The following is a 13,568-nucleotide window of genomic DNA, read 5'->3' on the forward strand; positions in this document are numbered from 1 at the left end:
TGGAGGATGGGCTGGGGAGGGCTTCAATGGCTGGGAGGGTATAGATGGGCTGGAGTAAGTCTTAACAGAGATTTCGGCAGTTGGAACCCAAGCACAGTATAGGGTAAAGCTTTGGATTCTTGCCCAGAAATAGCTAAGAAGAAAAAATTAAAAATTTATATTGAATCAGGTTGGGCAGACTGGATGGACCATTTGGGTCTTTATCTGCCTTCATCTACTATGTTACTATGTATATGTTACTATGTTTCACTCTTTGTCCCCTTCCTCAAGACCTTCCATACATGCCGTACTCCTCATTTGCTGTAACCGCCACCCTCATCTGGAACTCTCTTCCCTCCCATCTTAGGGAAGAATCTAACTTAGATAAATTCAAAGGGGCGCTAAAAAGCTTCTTTATTAAGATGCTTTTGAACACTGATTTTGTTCCTTTTCACTGGCTCTGTATTGGCAGCATTGAATAATTACCGGTACCTTCCCATTCCTTCTGTCCTTTTCCTTCATTGTGACCTTTTCTGAATATATTGCAGTTCTTCCCCACCCCCCACCCCCATTCCTTTTGTTTCCTGTCAGTCTGTTTTTGCCCTTGTCTTGGTTTTGATGTATATTTTAAAGTTTTTAATCTACCCTCATTTTAATACTTTTGTACATCGCCTACTTCGGAAAATTGTGAGCCATGGAATTGAGGATGAAATACTCATGTGAATTAAAAACTGGCTGGAGCATAGGAAACAGAGAGTGGGGGTAAATGGACAATACTCGGACTGGAAGAGCGTCACCGATGGGGTGCCACAGGGCTCGGTGCTTGGACCCGTGCTCTTCAACATCTTTATAAACGATCTGGACATAGGTACGATGAGCAAGGTGATTAAATTTGTGAACGATACGTAGTTATTCAGAGTAGTGAAGACGCAGGGGGATTGCGAAGATCTGCAACGTGAAATAATCAGGCTTGAGGAATGGGCATTGACATGGCAAATGAGAATCAATGTGGATAAGTGTAAAGTGATGCATGTCGGTAACAAAAATCTCATGCACGAATACAGGATGTCCGGGGCAGTACTTGGAGAGACCTCCCAGGATAGGGACTTGGGAGTTCTGATCGACAAGTCAATGAAGCCATCCGCGCAATGTGCGGCGGTGGCAAAAAGGGCGAACAGAATGCTAAAGAAGGGGATCACGAACAGATCAGAGAAGGTTATCATGCCACTGTACCCTCACCTGCGCCCTCACCTAGAGTACTGCGTACAGTACGGCGGTACATGAAGAAGGACACGGTACTTTGCTATAAAAACATTAAATATAAGATTTTACAGTATTTGTTTATAGTAGTAAGGCATGACCTGAACTGATATAGAAAAGAATAAGTAGCAGAATGTGTGGCCATTCTCACTAAAATCAATTCAACTGATGAAAATACAGCTGCAGATGCCAATACCTGACTGCCATATTTATTAGACAGAATTGCATCCCGAGGAAGGGAATTGTCTTTCATAACACATTGGTGTTTTCATTTCTTTCTATTAGCCTCACATATTGCTTTTTCTGCACTGAAATGTCTTGATTGATGAAGTATTTTTTCTGTTATGTGCCGAGTGCTGAATTTTCAGGGCATCAGAGGTGCTACAATGAGCCTGTGAATGATTTGGAAAAAATTTGCCCAAAGAAGCTTCAACCTACAAACACACCTGCATCAGCAGCAAAAGACCATAGGTGTTCAGACCCTATATACAGTAGAAATAGGTGTTCAGTAATAGCAGTATACTGGATATTTGGGGCATAATTGTCAAATATGAGTATAAGCCTAACTCTCAGTTGTGGTTCTCACAAAGCATGACCTAGAGTCTCTCCCAAACCTGTTCTTGTGATCCTGCGATTAAATAGTTTTTCTGCACCGCTACAAGGAATGTGCACAATAGAAATTTTCATAAGCTGGAAACCTAATATTTACAAATTTATCTAGTCATTGTAGATATCCTGAAACTCTGACTGGCTGTGAGATTACAACACTATCGGCCTCTTTTACAAAGCTGTGCTAGCGGCTGCCACGCAGCAAGAACCCCCAAGGCCCTTTAAATCTTTATGAGCTTCGGGGCCGTTAGCGCAGCACTGCTGCTAGCATGGCTTTGTAAAAGAAGCCGTATATATTCCTCAATGGATTACACACAATATATTATAAAAGTATTCCTACTTTTCCATTGGGTAATAATAATATTATTTCACCCACCTAACATTTATATATACATCTAAACATTAATACTAGGTGGAAATCACCTCAGACTTAGAGCGTCTATAACAGAGTGTTTTCATGCGCTCTGAATATCAATCATTGGCTTTTATCCACCAATCCCCCAGAGTTAATTTTAATAATAATTTAATACTAATTGTACATTTTAAATTTTTCTAAAAAATATAAATAGTTTAATCAGTTCATAATTACAGTTCATTTTTCCGGAGTATAACTTCATATATTTTTTCATTCGGAATTTGACATATTACACAATCACTGGACACTGTCTTTTTTTCTTTCTGTTTCTCTCCTTGGACAGTCTGTCTCTCTCCCTGGCCCCCTGTCTTTCTTTCTGTATGTCTCTCATTGTGGCCCCCCTGCCTGCCTATATTTTTATGTTGTGCCATCCGTGGCCCCCCCCAGCACACTCCTTCCCCCTCTCCCTCATTTGAGATTTTTTACCATCATGGGACACTTGCAGCACCGGCACGACACCCTCCAGCTATTGGAGTGAAACGACACCCTCCAGACGTTTGTGTCAGCTCTCACTGAAAGTGCTCCAGACATTTCTGTCAGCTCGCCCTGAAACTGCTCCAGACGTTTGTGTCAGCTCTCACTGAAACTGGCACACCGCTCAAACTCCTGCACGCGCAGTCCTGGAAGCCGCCACGAGCCGTTGTGTAGAAGCCACCGCATGCAACACTGTGTTTGAAAAATGCCACGTGCCACCAGCTGCCGTGTGTCTGTTAAAGCCGCTGCACGCAACGCTGTCTTTTAAAACTGCTGTGCGCCGCCAGCCGTCGTGTGCTGCCAGCTGGTGCACGCAGTCTATTGAAGCCGCTGCACACCGTCAGCCGGCACACGCCATCTGCTCAAGCTGCTGCATGCTGCCAGCCGGCGTACGTTCTTCAAGTGTCAAGCTGCCACGCACCGTAAACAGAATACGGCCACAGACGGACACTGCACTTGTCAGGTCCCCACAGCCTCCTAAGTGCACATGCGCACTTAGCAGGATTATTATTATTGATATATATATATATATATGTTAGGTGGGTGAAATAATATTATTATTATCCAATGGAAAAGTAGGAATACTTTTATAGTATATGGCTGTGAGGTTAGCCAGACAGGTTTTAGAAACCCTAGTACAAGCATTAGCAACTCTTAGCTTTCAATTATAGGTTTAAAAAAAAACAACTTTGATATTTATATCATTATTACAAGCAAAAGCAATAAGAAAAAGGAAAAGGAAACAAATAACATAAGTTGCACAATCAAAGAAACATCACACTCTTCTAGTCCACATTAAAAAGACAGAATGATACAATTTAATATACCAAATTTTCATAATAAAAGATATCATGGAATTTCACACATACTGGGAAAATTAAGAACTGTCAATAACTTTTAATAGGTAAAACAAGGCTACAGGGAGTTTTGTATAAGTCATGAAATAAGAAGTTTTCTGGTATGCTTCTAGCCATCCCTGACCTCTGTCATCTCCCACCTGAGCCAATTCAAGCACTGCCATCTGTCTCTTGTCTCACAGGGTAAAGCTACCCTTTTGGCACATGTGCTTCTCTCTTACTTATTATCTGTTTCTGAAGATAACAGCAAATTGACTACAGTGGTCTCTGTGGAGTTTCCTATCTTTATCTTTAAAGATACAAAGATGGTCTTTTATCATTCAATTGTACAAACCAATGTCAGATCACATTAAGCAATATTTCCATTCACATTCTGTTATGCAAGCTTGAAAGGTAGGAAAAAGAACTTATATAAAAACCCAGACAAGACCTGTAAATGAATTTACACAATACAGAATAGTAACAAAGCTATTCATGCATCTACAAAATATCAGTCTATGTGATTACTATAAATAAGAAGAGAAAATAAATACCAGATATGCAAACTGCTTTTCATTATTACCAGTAAATGGAAACACTCCTTGCTTACTAAGATCCTTGGCTACTAGGAAAACCAGTTAAATACTAACTATAATTAGGGAAGAAGCATAGGATTCAAACCCTGATGTTATTATCCAGCTTGGAATAAATGACCTAGCCAACAATACCTTACTTGCAGCACAGAAAGCTTTTCAGGAGCTGGGTGAGGGGTTAAAATCTTTTGTAAAGACCGTAGCTTTTTCGGAAGTATTGCCTACTTATGGGAAGGGAGAGGAAAAAGTATAAAATAACAGAGAACTTCAATAGGTGGCTCAAAGCCTGGTGTCATCAATAAGGCTTTAGGTACACAGGAAGATGGGGTAATGTATAGAAAAACAGGAAACTATATTCTAATGATGATCTGTACCTAATTATGGAAAGAAAACGAATTATATCTGAGAATTTCAGGCAATATGTTTCTAAGGGGGGGGTGGCGTATGTATACAGGTCATTTTCAGTGGCCACACCCAGGAAAAGGACAAGATATGATGGTACTAAAGACAGCAATAAAAACAACAATATTAGCAATTCATTTCATAGCAATGCAACAGGAAATGAGATGAAACTAAAAGCTATACATAAAATGAGTTTGCCACGGAATGGTAGCTGGAAAGCAATGACCACAAACACTCACAGTCTAGTCAACAGAAATCAGGATCTGCAAGCCCTGATGTTAGAGGCAGACTTGGATATTGTTGCTACCACAGAAACATGGTTCAATTTTGGAGGCCATATATATTTATTTATTAAATTTCTATACCATTTAAAACTAAACAGTTTATATACATTACATACATAGTTATAAAAAACATAATTAGACAAACAAACAATCCTCAGAGAACATATTTTCAAAATAACACCAAAGGCTTATACAAAGGCTCATGAATGATTCATCAACAACACTAAAAAATAAATAAATTATTGACTAAAAGAAGGTGTCTACAAATAATTGCATCTTGAGTAATTTTCTAAAACTACCCTTTACATGGCATTTTTGTATTTGGCCCACAAGGGAGTGCCATATTTTAACTCTTGCACAGCAAAATGTCATTTTACCAGTCTCCACAAGCATTGGACTAGCACTTGTTTTTAGTAAAGCTAAATTCTCAGATCGTAATGATCTATTTGGTATATTAGACATGTTGTTCTTGAACAATTCAGGTATACATAAATTGATGACAAATCATCACTGCTTTATATTGTATTCTGAAAACAACTGGTAGCCAATGCAATTGTTGGAGACATGGTGAAATGTGATCATATTTCAATAATCCCATTGTCCTTTATCAGCGCCTCTACCATCTTTCCGGGTACCAAGGTTAGACTTACCGGTCTGTAGTTTCCCGGATCTCCCCCCAAACCTTTCTTGAATATTGGCGTAACATTCGCCACTTTCCAGTCTCAAATGCGTCCTTATACAAGTAACAAACTTAAAACCTTTCTATTCAAGAAATTTGTCAAATGATGTAACTAAACCTAATTGACCCTCCACAGATTCGACACATACTACATCTATTAACCATGTGTTCTCCCTGGAAATGCTCAGGCCAACTCTTGTTGTAAATTGCCTAGAACTGAAAGGTATTGGCAGGATAGAAGACACCAATGTAATGTAATGTAATATTATAAATCACTGACATGATCTTTTGGTTTTTTTCCAAATGTAAGGTTCAGGTATCAGTGAACATATTCTCAGGTACAATCTATGAAATCAACTTTCATTATTTAATAGATTTTTGAAATACCACTACTTGCTGGGTTATTTTTTTATTTTGCCCCTTTGTTTCTGTCATTTGTAGTATTTTCATAAATCTTACCTTATTCCAAGGATAGGTTCTCCAGACGCTCCCAAGGCAGAGTAGTCCATTCCATAAAAATTAAATCCCAAAAGAATTTTACTTCTCCATCTGGATTCAGGATCCAACATCTGAACACAGGCTTGTACCCAGGGAAGAGGAGAATTTGGGCCAGGACTGTAGGATAAGAGTTAAAAAAAAAAAATAGGTTCTTAAAAGTGGCAAAGATCACAGTGAGCAACAATTACTCTGAGTCATGATCAAGATAATTTGGGACAATTCAGAAGATCCAAGATGTACAAAGGATCTCTAAAAGCTTGATTTGGTGTTTTCCTCCAGATTATTATATCAAATTAGGCCCCTTATAGCTACCACATATTAGAGAGAGCTTGAAAACAGAAAATCTCTCTGCCTGCTCACAAGAAAGCGAAGCTGTAGCAGCTGTTCTCTTTGGGGAACAGGATACATGTCCTCACAGTTGGATGATATCATCTGATGGGGTCTACACAGAGAAGCCTTGACAGCTTAGCAAGGTACCATCACACATACATGTCACTTCTTTTTCCTTGGTTATAACTTTATATCTCTAAGGTTTAAATTAAACTTAGCTTGGAAACCAAGAAAATGGGCTCTACGTAGGATGGAATTGCATTCTAAACCCCAAAGAGAATCTACAGGAGAGACTGGCCAAATCTGTCTTCGTGTCTAGAGTCACTTTCCAAATCACAACTCTGCAAATCTTATAGGCTAACCTAAAATATTTTTTTTTTTAAATCTCTATCGATACAGTCATTGTTCTCATATTGTGAGTCTTGACATGACCCTCCTATGCCAAACCTGCTAGAACATAAGAGATGCAATTTACTTCCCATTTGGAACATTGTATGCTTGATAACAGCAGCCCCAGGTTTACTGGGATCAAAACAAAAAAAAACACCTCAAAATAAATGTATATTTATTTATTCAATTTTCTATACTGTTTTCCCAGGAGAGCTCAGAATGGTTTAAATGTGTTTATTCAGATACTCAAGCATTTTTCCATCTGACCCGGCGGGGCAATGGGGGATTAAGTGACTTGCCCAGGACTTGCGTGGGTTTGAACCTACAACCTCAGGGTGCTGAGGCTGTGGCTTTAACCATTGTGCCACACTGGTCTAAGCATTCACCTCGACTGCTCAGTTAAAGTGAAAATTCTGTAATATCTTAGGAAGGAACACTGGATAAGTACACAGAATTACTCTATTGTGACAAAAAAAGTTGGTTTAGGAATGGATCAAACACAAAGGCTTACAAACTCTGCGTGCTGAAACACCATTACCATTTAATTCAGACTCCAGTGGCTTGAATGAGCTGTGGAGGTCAGCCACACCAATCCATTATATTATGCCTATGATGCCAGAATCAAATTATTATGGCTGCTTTGAACTCAAAAAATGAAACCCTCAAGACAATCTTGTTGCCAGTAGTGTCTGGTCAAATATCCAATCTATAATTGGCTAACACTCCTAATCCCTTGGGGAGAATGTTTGGACTTAATTAAGAGTTAACTATTAAAGAAAAATTGAAATAATGAACATCAGTATGGGCCCATTATATACAAACGAGGGGTTGTGGGCTCAGGCAGTAACTCATAGATGACCAGCACCAGACCATAAGTCTAAATAAGAACTGCCTCATACATCATTTGGCCCAATTTTGTGCAATTGATTTAACCAAAAATACTATATAAGTCACAAGCAAACATTCACACCAGGGTTAAGGAAAATAAAAGCTTAATAAACTCCCAAAATCAATATGTGTCAATAATAAAAGTGCAAAATGCTCACATAAAATTATATTCAAATAATTCAATAGAAAGTGCTGTGCTGAAATTTCATAGTGTCACTTGACGGTTGATTTTCAAAGTGCATTGGAATACTAAAAAAGTTCACAGAAAAGTTAATATTTGAAGAAACAACATAAGAATTGCCGCTGCTGGGTCAGACCAGTGGTCCATCATGCCCAGCAGTCTGCTCCCGTGGCGGCCCTCTGGTCAAAGACCAGTGCCCTGACTGAGACTATCCCTATCAGGGTACGTCCTTGTTCAGTAGGAACTTGTCTAACTTTGTCTTGAATCCCTGGAAGGTGTTTTCTTCTATGACAGAATCCGGAAGAGCGTTCCAGTTTTCCAACACTCTCTGGGTGAAGAAGAACTTCCTTTTGTTTATACGGCATCTATCCCCTTTCAATTTTAGAGAGTGTCCTCTCGTTCTCCCCACCTTGGAGAGGGTGAACATTTTGTCTTTATTTACTAAGTCTATCCCCTTCAGTACCTTGAATGTTCCGATCATGTCCCCTCTCAATCTCCTCTGTTCGAGGGAGAAGAGGCCCAGTTTCTCTAATCTTTCGCTGTACGGCAGCTCCTCCAACCCCTTAACCATCTTGGTCTCTCTTCTCTGGACCCTTTTGTGATTACAATATGTCAGATTTGAAAAGTGTATCCTGCCAGAGCTGGTGTCAGACCACAAATGTGAGCTAGGATTTAACAGAAAGAAGAAAAAGTATTTTTTGTTTGTTTATTTTGTTTACACCACAGTGCCAGTGTGGTTAGGAAGAGGCTATAAAAGGGGTGAATAGTTATAAAATAAACCCACCAGGATGTTTGAAAAAAACACCTAATTAGGCAGGAAAATTGAATTGAATTGAATTGAATCGAAATATCGATTCAATGGGCTGAATCAAATCTAATTTTTTTTCCTGAATTGGGCAGCACTATATTGCAACATTTAATTTTATGTTTGCCTCTGATGTTCCTCCCTCCTTTTGGTACTGGAGGAATAAACTACACAAATTTATGGGCTGGGAAGCCAGGCTGGCTTACTCCTCTCGTCGCAATAGCAGAGACTTTGTTCGAATTTGGTCTCCTTATTTGGACAGTTTGTCTCCGAAGAGTCGTAGTCGAATTTTGAACAGACTGCAGTTGTATTCTATCCCACCTTTCTGACCCAGGTTTCTTTTATCTGTGGGGAGGGGGGTTGGGTCTCTTTGTAACCCGAGAGGACATCAGAATCCAGTCCTCTTGGGGGGGGGGAGGTGACCCTTTTTTTGTATATTGTTATTCTCTTTACCAGTAAAAAAAGATTTCAAGTAAAAAAGTCAGCGATCGTCACTAAACCTGTTTTCACAGCTTTAGCGATGACTGCTATTACTGACCTGATTCACAAAACAGCTCTCCGCATGTTTGTCCTCTTGATCACCCACCCATTTTACGATAAAGCCATGCAAATTAGCTTAAAAAAAAAACCCGTGGCAGCAATACGGCAGGAGGGATGCCCACTCCCTCCTGCCACCGAAGGTCCCCCACCACCCTCCCGACCCCCCCCCCCCCCGTACCTTCTGAGACGTTGGAGCAGGACAGTTCAGTCCGTCCTGCTTGTAGGCTCACTGCTTCCAAATGGCAGGGCTTTCCCTCCATGATGCATCATATGATGCATGGGGAGGGGCCTAAGGCCCTAATTGGCTCAGATACCTAAAGCCCTGTCCCCTTGGGCCTTAGGAGTCTGAGCCAATCCGGGTCCTAGGTTCTTCCCTCTGTATCCCAGGATACAATGGGAGGAATCTAAGCCAATCAGGTCCTGGTAGTCATTGATCGCTAGTTCAGATCAGCCAACAGAGATCCAGTCGATATTACCAACTATCTTTAGTGCATCCAGGCCTTTATATCACTGATTAAATTTATCTGTATCCTCTAAGGGAAAGAAACTTATTATTTCATGCATCTGTTGGAATCTTCTGTTTTACTTTTATCTCCTCCTGTGATACATTGGCAATGATATCTAAAATGAATTAGATAATTAGCCTATTCCAGCTATTTTTTTTTCTAAGTTTCACCCAGAATCTGTTTCAACTTGGACATCTTTGCAACTGCATGCCAGTCCCACACCATTTTACCAGCTGTGACTGGGTAATCACAAAGTCCCCCGCTTCTTTTGCTTTACACTGTGCTTACCGCTGAGGAGTTGAGTAGTCATAGGTCATGAGGCTGAAGCTGTCCATGACTGGGGCTAACTGATCAAATTCCTTCTTCCCAAACATTCCCAACTGGTTAGTCCTTGAGAAAAGAAACAATATTTAATTCTTATTTTTTTTTGGTTTTGGTGATTTTTTGTGCTGTTCATTTATCCTGGAAATGTCATTACAAATAGCATTAATATCAGAATTAGCAACACCCAGGATATACTGTATAATACAGTATTAGCAATAGCACTAGCAGCAGAATTATTATTATTAGTTGTAGTAGTAGTAGCAACAGCAGTGATAGCAGCAGTGGCAGTCTGACAAATGCACCAAGCACATTGGGTGAAATTCTATATTACATTACATTAGAGATTTCTATTCCGCCATTACCTTGCGATTCAAGGCGGATTAAAAAAGTTATAGAAGGTGGGTTACAAAAGAAGATCTCTGGTCATTTCCAGTGAAAGTAAAGAGTAGATCAGGTAGATGGGCACCAAGTGTTGGCGCTACCTCTGTGCTGAAATTTTGGCATGAAAAAAACATAAGAACATAAGACCATAAGCAATGCCTCTGCTTGGTCAGACCTGAGGTCCTCTAAGTCTCCTCTTCTCCAGGGAAAAGAGACCCAGTTTCTCCAATCTCTCAGCGTATGAAAGGTTTTCCATCCCCTTTATCAGACGCGTCGCTCTCCTCTGAACCCTCTCGAGTAACGCCATGTCCTTCTTAAGGACCAATATTGGACGCAGTACTCCAGATGCGGGCGCACCATCGCCCGATACAACAGCAGGATAACTTCTTTCGTCCTGGTTGTAATACCCTTCTTGATTATACCTAGCATTCTATTCGCTCCCTTAGCAGCCGCTGCGCACTGTGCCGTCGGCTTCATTGTCATGTCCACCATTACCCCAAGTCCCTTTCTTGGGTACTCTCGTTCACTAACATCCCTCCCATCATATAGTTGTACCTCGGGTTTCTGCTTCCCACATGTAACACTTTACATTTCTTAACGTTGAACTTCATCTGCCATCTCGTCACCCATTCCCCTAGTTTGTTCAAGTCCCTTTGCAATTCTTCGCAGTCCTCTTTAGTCCGAGCTCCACTAAATAGTTTGGTGTCGTCCGCAAATTTTATTATCTCACACTTCGTCCCTGTTTCTAGATCATTTATGAATATATTAAATAGCAGTGGCCCGAGCACAACAGATACAAGTTGCCAAAATAGGCAGTTCTGCGTGAAAACACACATATGGTTTTACTGTGAGATGTTGTTGTTTCGCGTTACATGCTACAGCTTTACGCTTTGCTACTTTTGTGCTTCTTACTTTGCCTTGAGACAGCACGATTCATTTGTAAACTACCTTGCTCTAGAGCAGGGGTAGGCAATTCCGGTCCTCGAGAGCCAGAGCCAGGTCAGGTTTTCAGGATATCCACAATGAATATGTATGAGATGGATTTGCATAAGCTGCCTCCTTGAGATGCAAATCTATCTCATGCATATTTATTGTGGATATCCTGAAAACCTGACCTGGCTCCAGCTCTTGAGGACCGGAATTGCCTACCCCTGCACTAGAGAATTGCGTGGGGACAGAAATCCCGCCTGTCTCCACCTATCCCCACCAGAATCTCCTCCGTCCCCACCCATCCCAGTGAGGAATCCGCTCAATCCCTGCCCATCTCCATGAGGAATCTCTTCCGTCCCCAAATTCTGGGTGCCAGTTACAGAATCGCAGCTTTGGTAAGTCCCTGCCGCTCAGCTGATAAGGGAGGGAAATCCCCCTGCCGCTTTCGGATTCTACGGTCTAGCGGCCAAGATAAGTGGCTGAAATGTAGGTCTGGGTTTTCCAGGCCTACATTTCAGCTGCCTATCTCAGCGCAATTCTGTAACCGACATTCTAGAATGATTGACAGGTAATCGGTGGCCGCTTTTAAGGCAGCCACCGACTTGTGCACTGGTTGCAGAATCTGGCCCTAAGGGCTGGATTTTGAAAAAGTCACTAAAATCAAGCACCAGAAGGCACCTAAATTACACTTGTCAGCATCTAACTTTAAGGGTTTTATTTGGTTTTAAGTGGCATGTTAATTTTGTGCCATCAACAACTAATTAAAACCTCACTAAAAGAAAAAATTAGGCACTGCTAGCTGCCCTCTGAGATCAGAACCTGAGTGCATGTTGCCTAGCAGCCCCTAGTGACATCAAAACCTGGACATGGACATGTTTAGGAGCAGCACCAGACTATGGCATCACTAAGCACTGCTGGCCACGATTCTGCAAGGACCCTAATGCCAGAAATGTGGGCCTGTAAAACCCTGGCCTATATTTCCAGCGCCTAGGGTACTTGCTAGCCAAGATTGTGTAATCAACCCAGTCCTCAGGGACCACCTGGCCAGTCGGGTTTTCCAAAATCTCTGTCTTCCATATTCACGGTGGATATCCTGAAAACCCACCTGGCCAAGTGGTCCCTGAACATAAGAATTGCCACTGCTAGGTCAGACCAGTGGTCCATCGTGCCCAGTAGTCCGCTCACACGGAGACCCTCTGGTCAAAGACCAGTGCCCTGAGTCTAGCCCTACCTGCGTATGGTCTGGTTCAGCAGGAACTTGTCTAACTTTGTCTTGAAACCCTGAAGGGTATTTTCCCCTATAACAGACTCCGGAAGAGCGTTCCAGCTTTCCACTACAATCTGGGTGAAGAAGAATTTCTTACGTTTGTACGGAATCGATCCCCTTTTAACTTTAGAGAGTGTGCTCTCGTTCTCCCTACCTTGGAGAGAGTGAACAGTCTGTCTTTCTCTACTAAGTCTATTACTTTCAGTATTTTGAACGGGGCTGAGGGCAGGGTTTAATACCACTGGTGTAAGCGATACCTGTCCATGATTGACACAGCTTACAGAATCAGCCCTTAAGGGCCTCTTTTATCAAGCCATGGTAGCGAGTGCTGAACTGCAAATGCACTGAAGCCCATTCAATCCTGATGGGCTTCGATGCATTTACCACGCCAGTCTGTGCTACTCGGTTTGGTAAAAGAGACCCTAAACTCTTTGGTTCCTACTGGGAAGATTGAAAGGTACAGAGGGTTTTTGTTTTTTCACTGTTTGTTAATTGTTTTATGTTTTATTAAAACTTGTTATACTGCTTGTTCTTACGATGGGTCCAAGTGGTTTACAAATATAAAACATATAAAAGAGCGCCTTTAAAAATAGGACAGACTTATAAAAATTCAAAACAATGATACTTAGACATTCATACATAACAATAATTACTCTGATTATGATAATAAAAAACTTACCTCAATTTAATATCCACGGGATTTTGATTGAAAGACCCATTTCCACTAATACATGTATATATGAACTATTTCTGAAAAAACTGAATTCCCCCCAAATGCTTCACGAAAATAGAAAGTTTTCAACATTGTTTTAAATGCTATGTTTTGTTATGTCTTATGTATTTTATACTATGTTTTTGTATCCCATCTAGATAAACAGGCAGACTAAAAATGGTTAAAGATACAAGAAAGAACCAGACAAAAATAGCAGAGGAGTTAAATCATGTGACAACTAGAGATAATGAAACTAATTTTAAAAAAGTTCTTGAATCCACTGTA

General features: G+C 40.8%; 2 protein-coding genes across 4 annotated transcripts in view; both read right to left on the minus strand.

Annotated features, from left to right (window-relative positions):
• Positions 1–13,568, minus strand: part of LOC117352133 — a 1,164,809-nt gene that overhangs the window by 278,300 nt on the left and 872,941 nt on the right. The gene's annotated exons all lie outside the window — the stretch shown is intronic.
• CHID1 (chitinase domain containing 1) overlaps positions 1–13,568 on the minus strand; it is a 218,371-nt gene that overhangs the window by 135,558 nt on the left and 69,245 nt on the right. For all 3 annotated transcript variants that reach the window (XR_004537584.1, XR_004537585.1, XM_033928275.1), the window contains exons 9-10: positions 9,958–10,059; positions 5,991–6,146 (exon numbers count right to left, since the gene is read on the minus strand). Coding sequence is in view for 1 of the 3 variants with exons in the window: in XM_033928275.1 (XP_033784166.1) it covers positions 5,991–6,146; positions 9,958–10,059 (258 nt within the window). In the remaining 2 variants the exon portion in view is untranslated. The remainder of the gene's footprint in view (positions 1–5,990; positions 6,147–9,957; positions 10,060–13,568) is intronic.

This window comes from Geotrypetes seraphini, chromosome 19, assembly GCF_902459505.1.
Source record: "Geotrypetes seraphini chromosome 19, aGeoSer1.1, whole genome shotgun sequence".
Classification (NCBI taxonomy): Eukaryota; Metazoa; Chordata; class Amphibia; order Gymnophiona; family Dermophiidae; genus Geotrypetes; species Geotrypetes seraphini.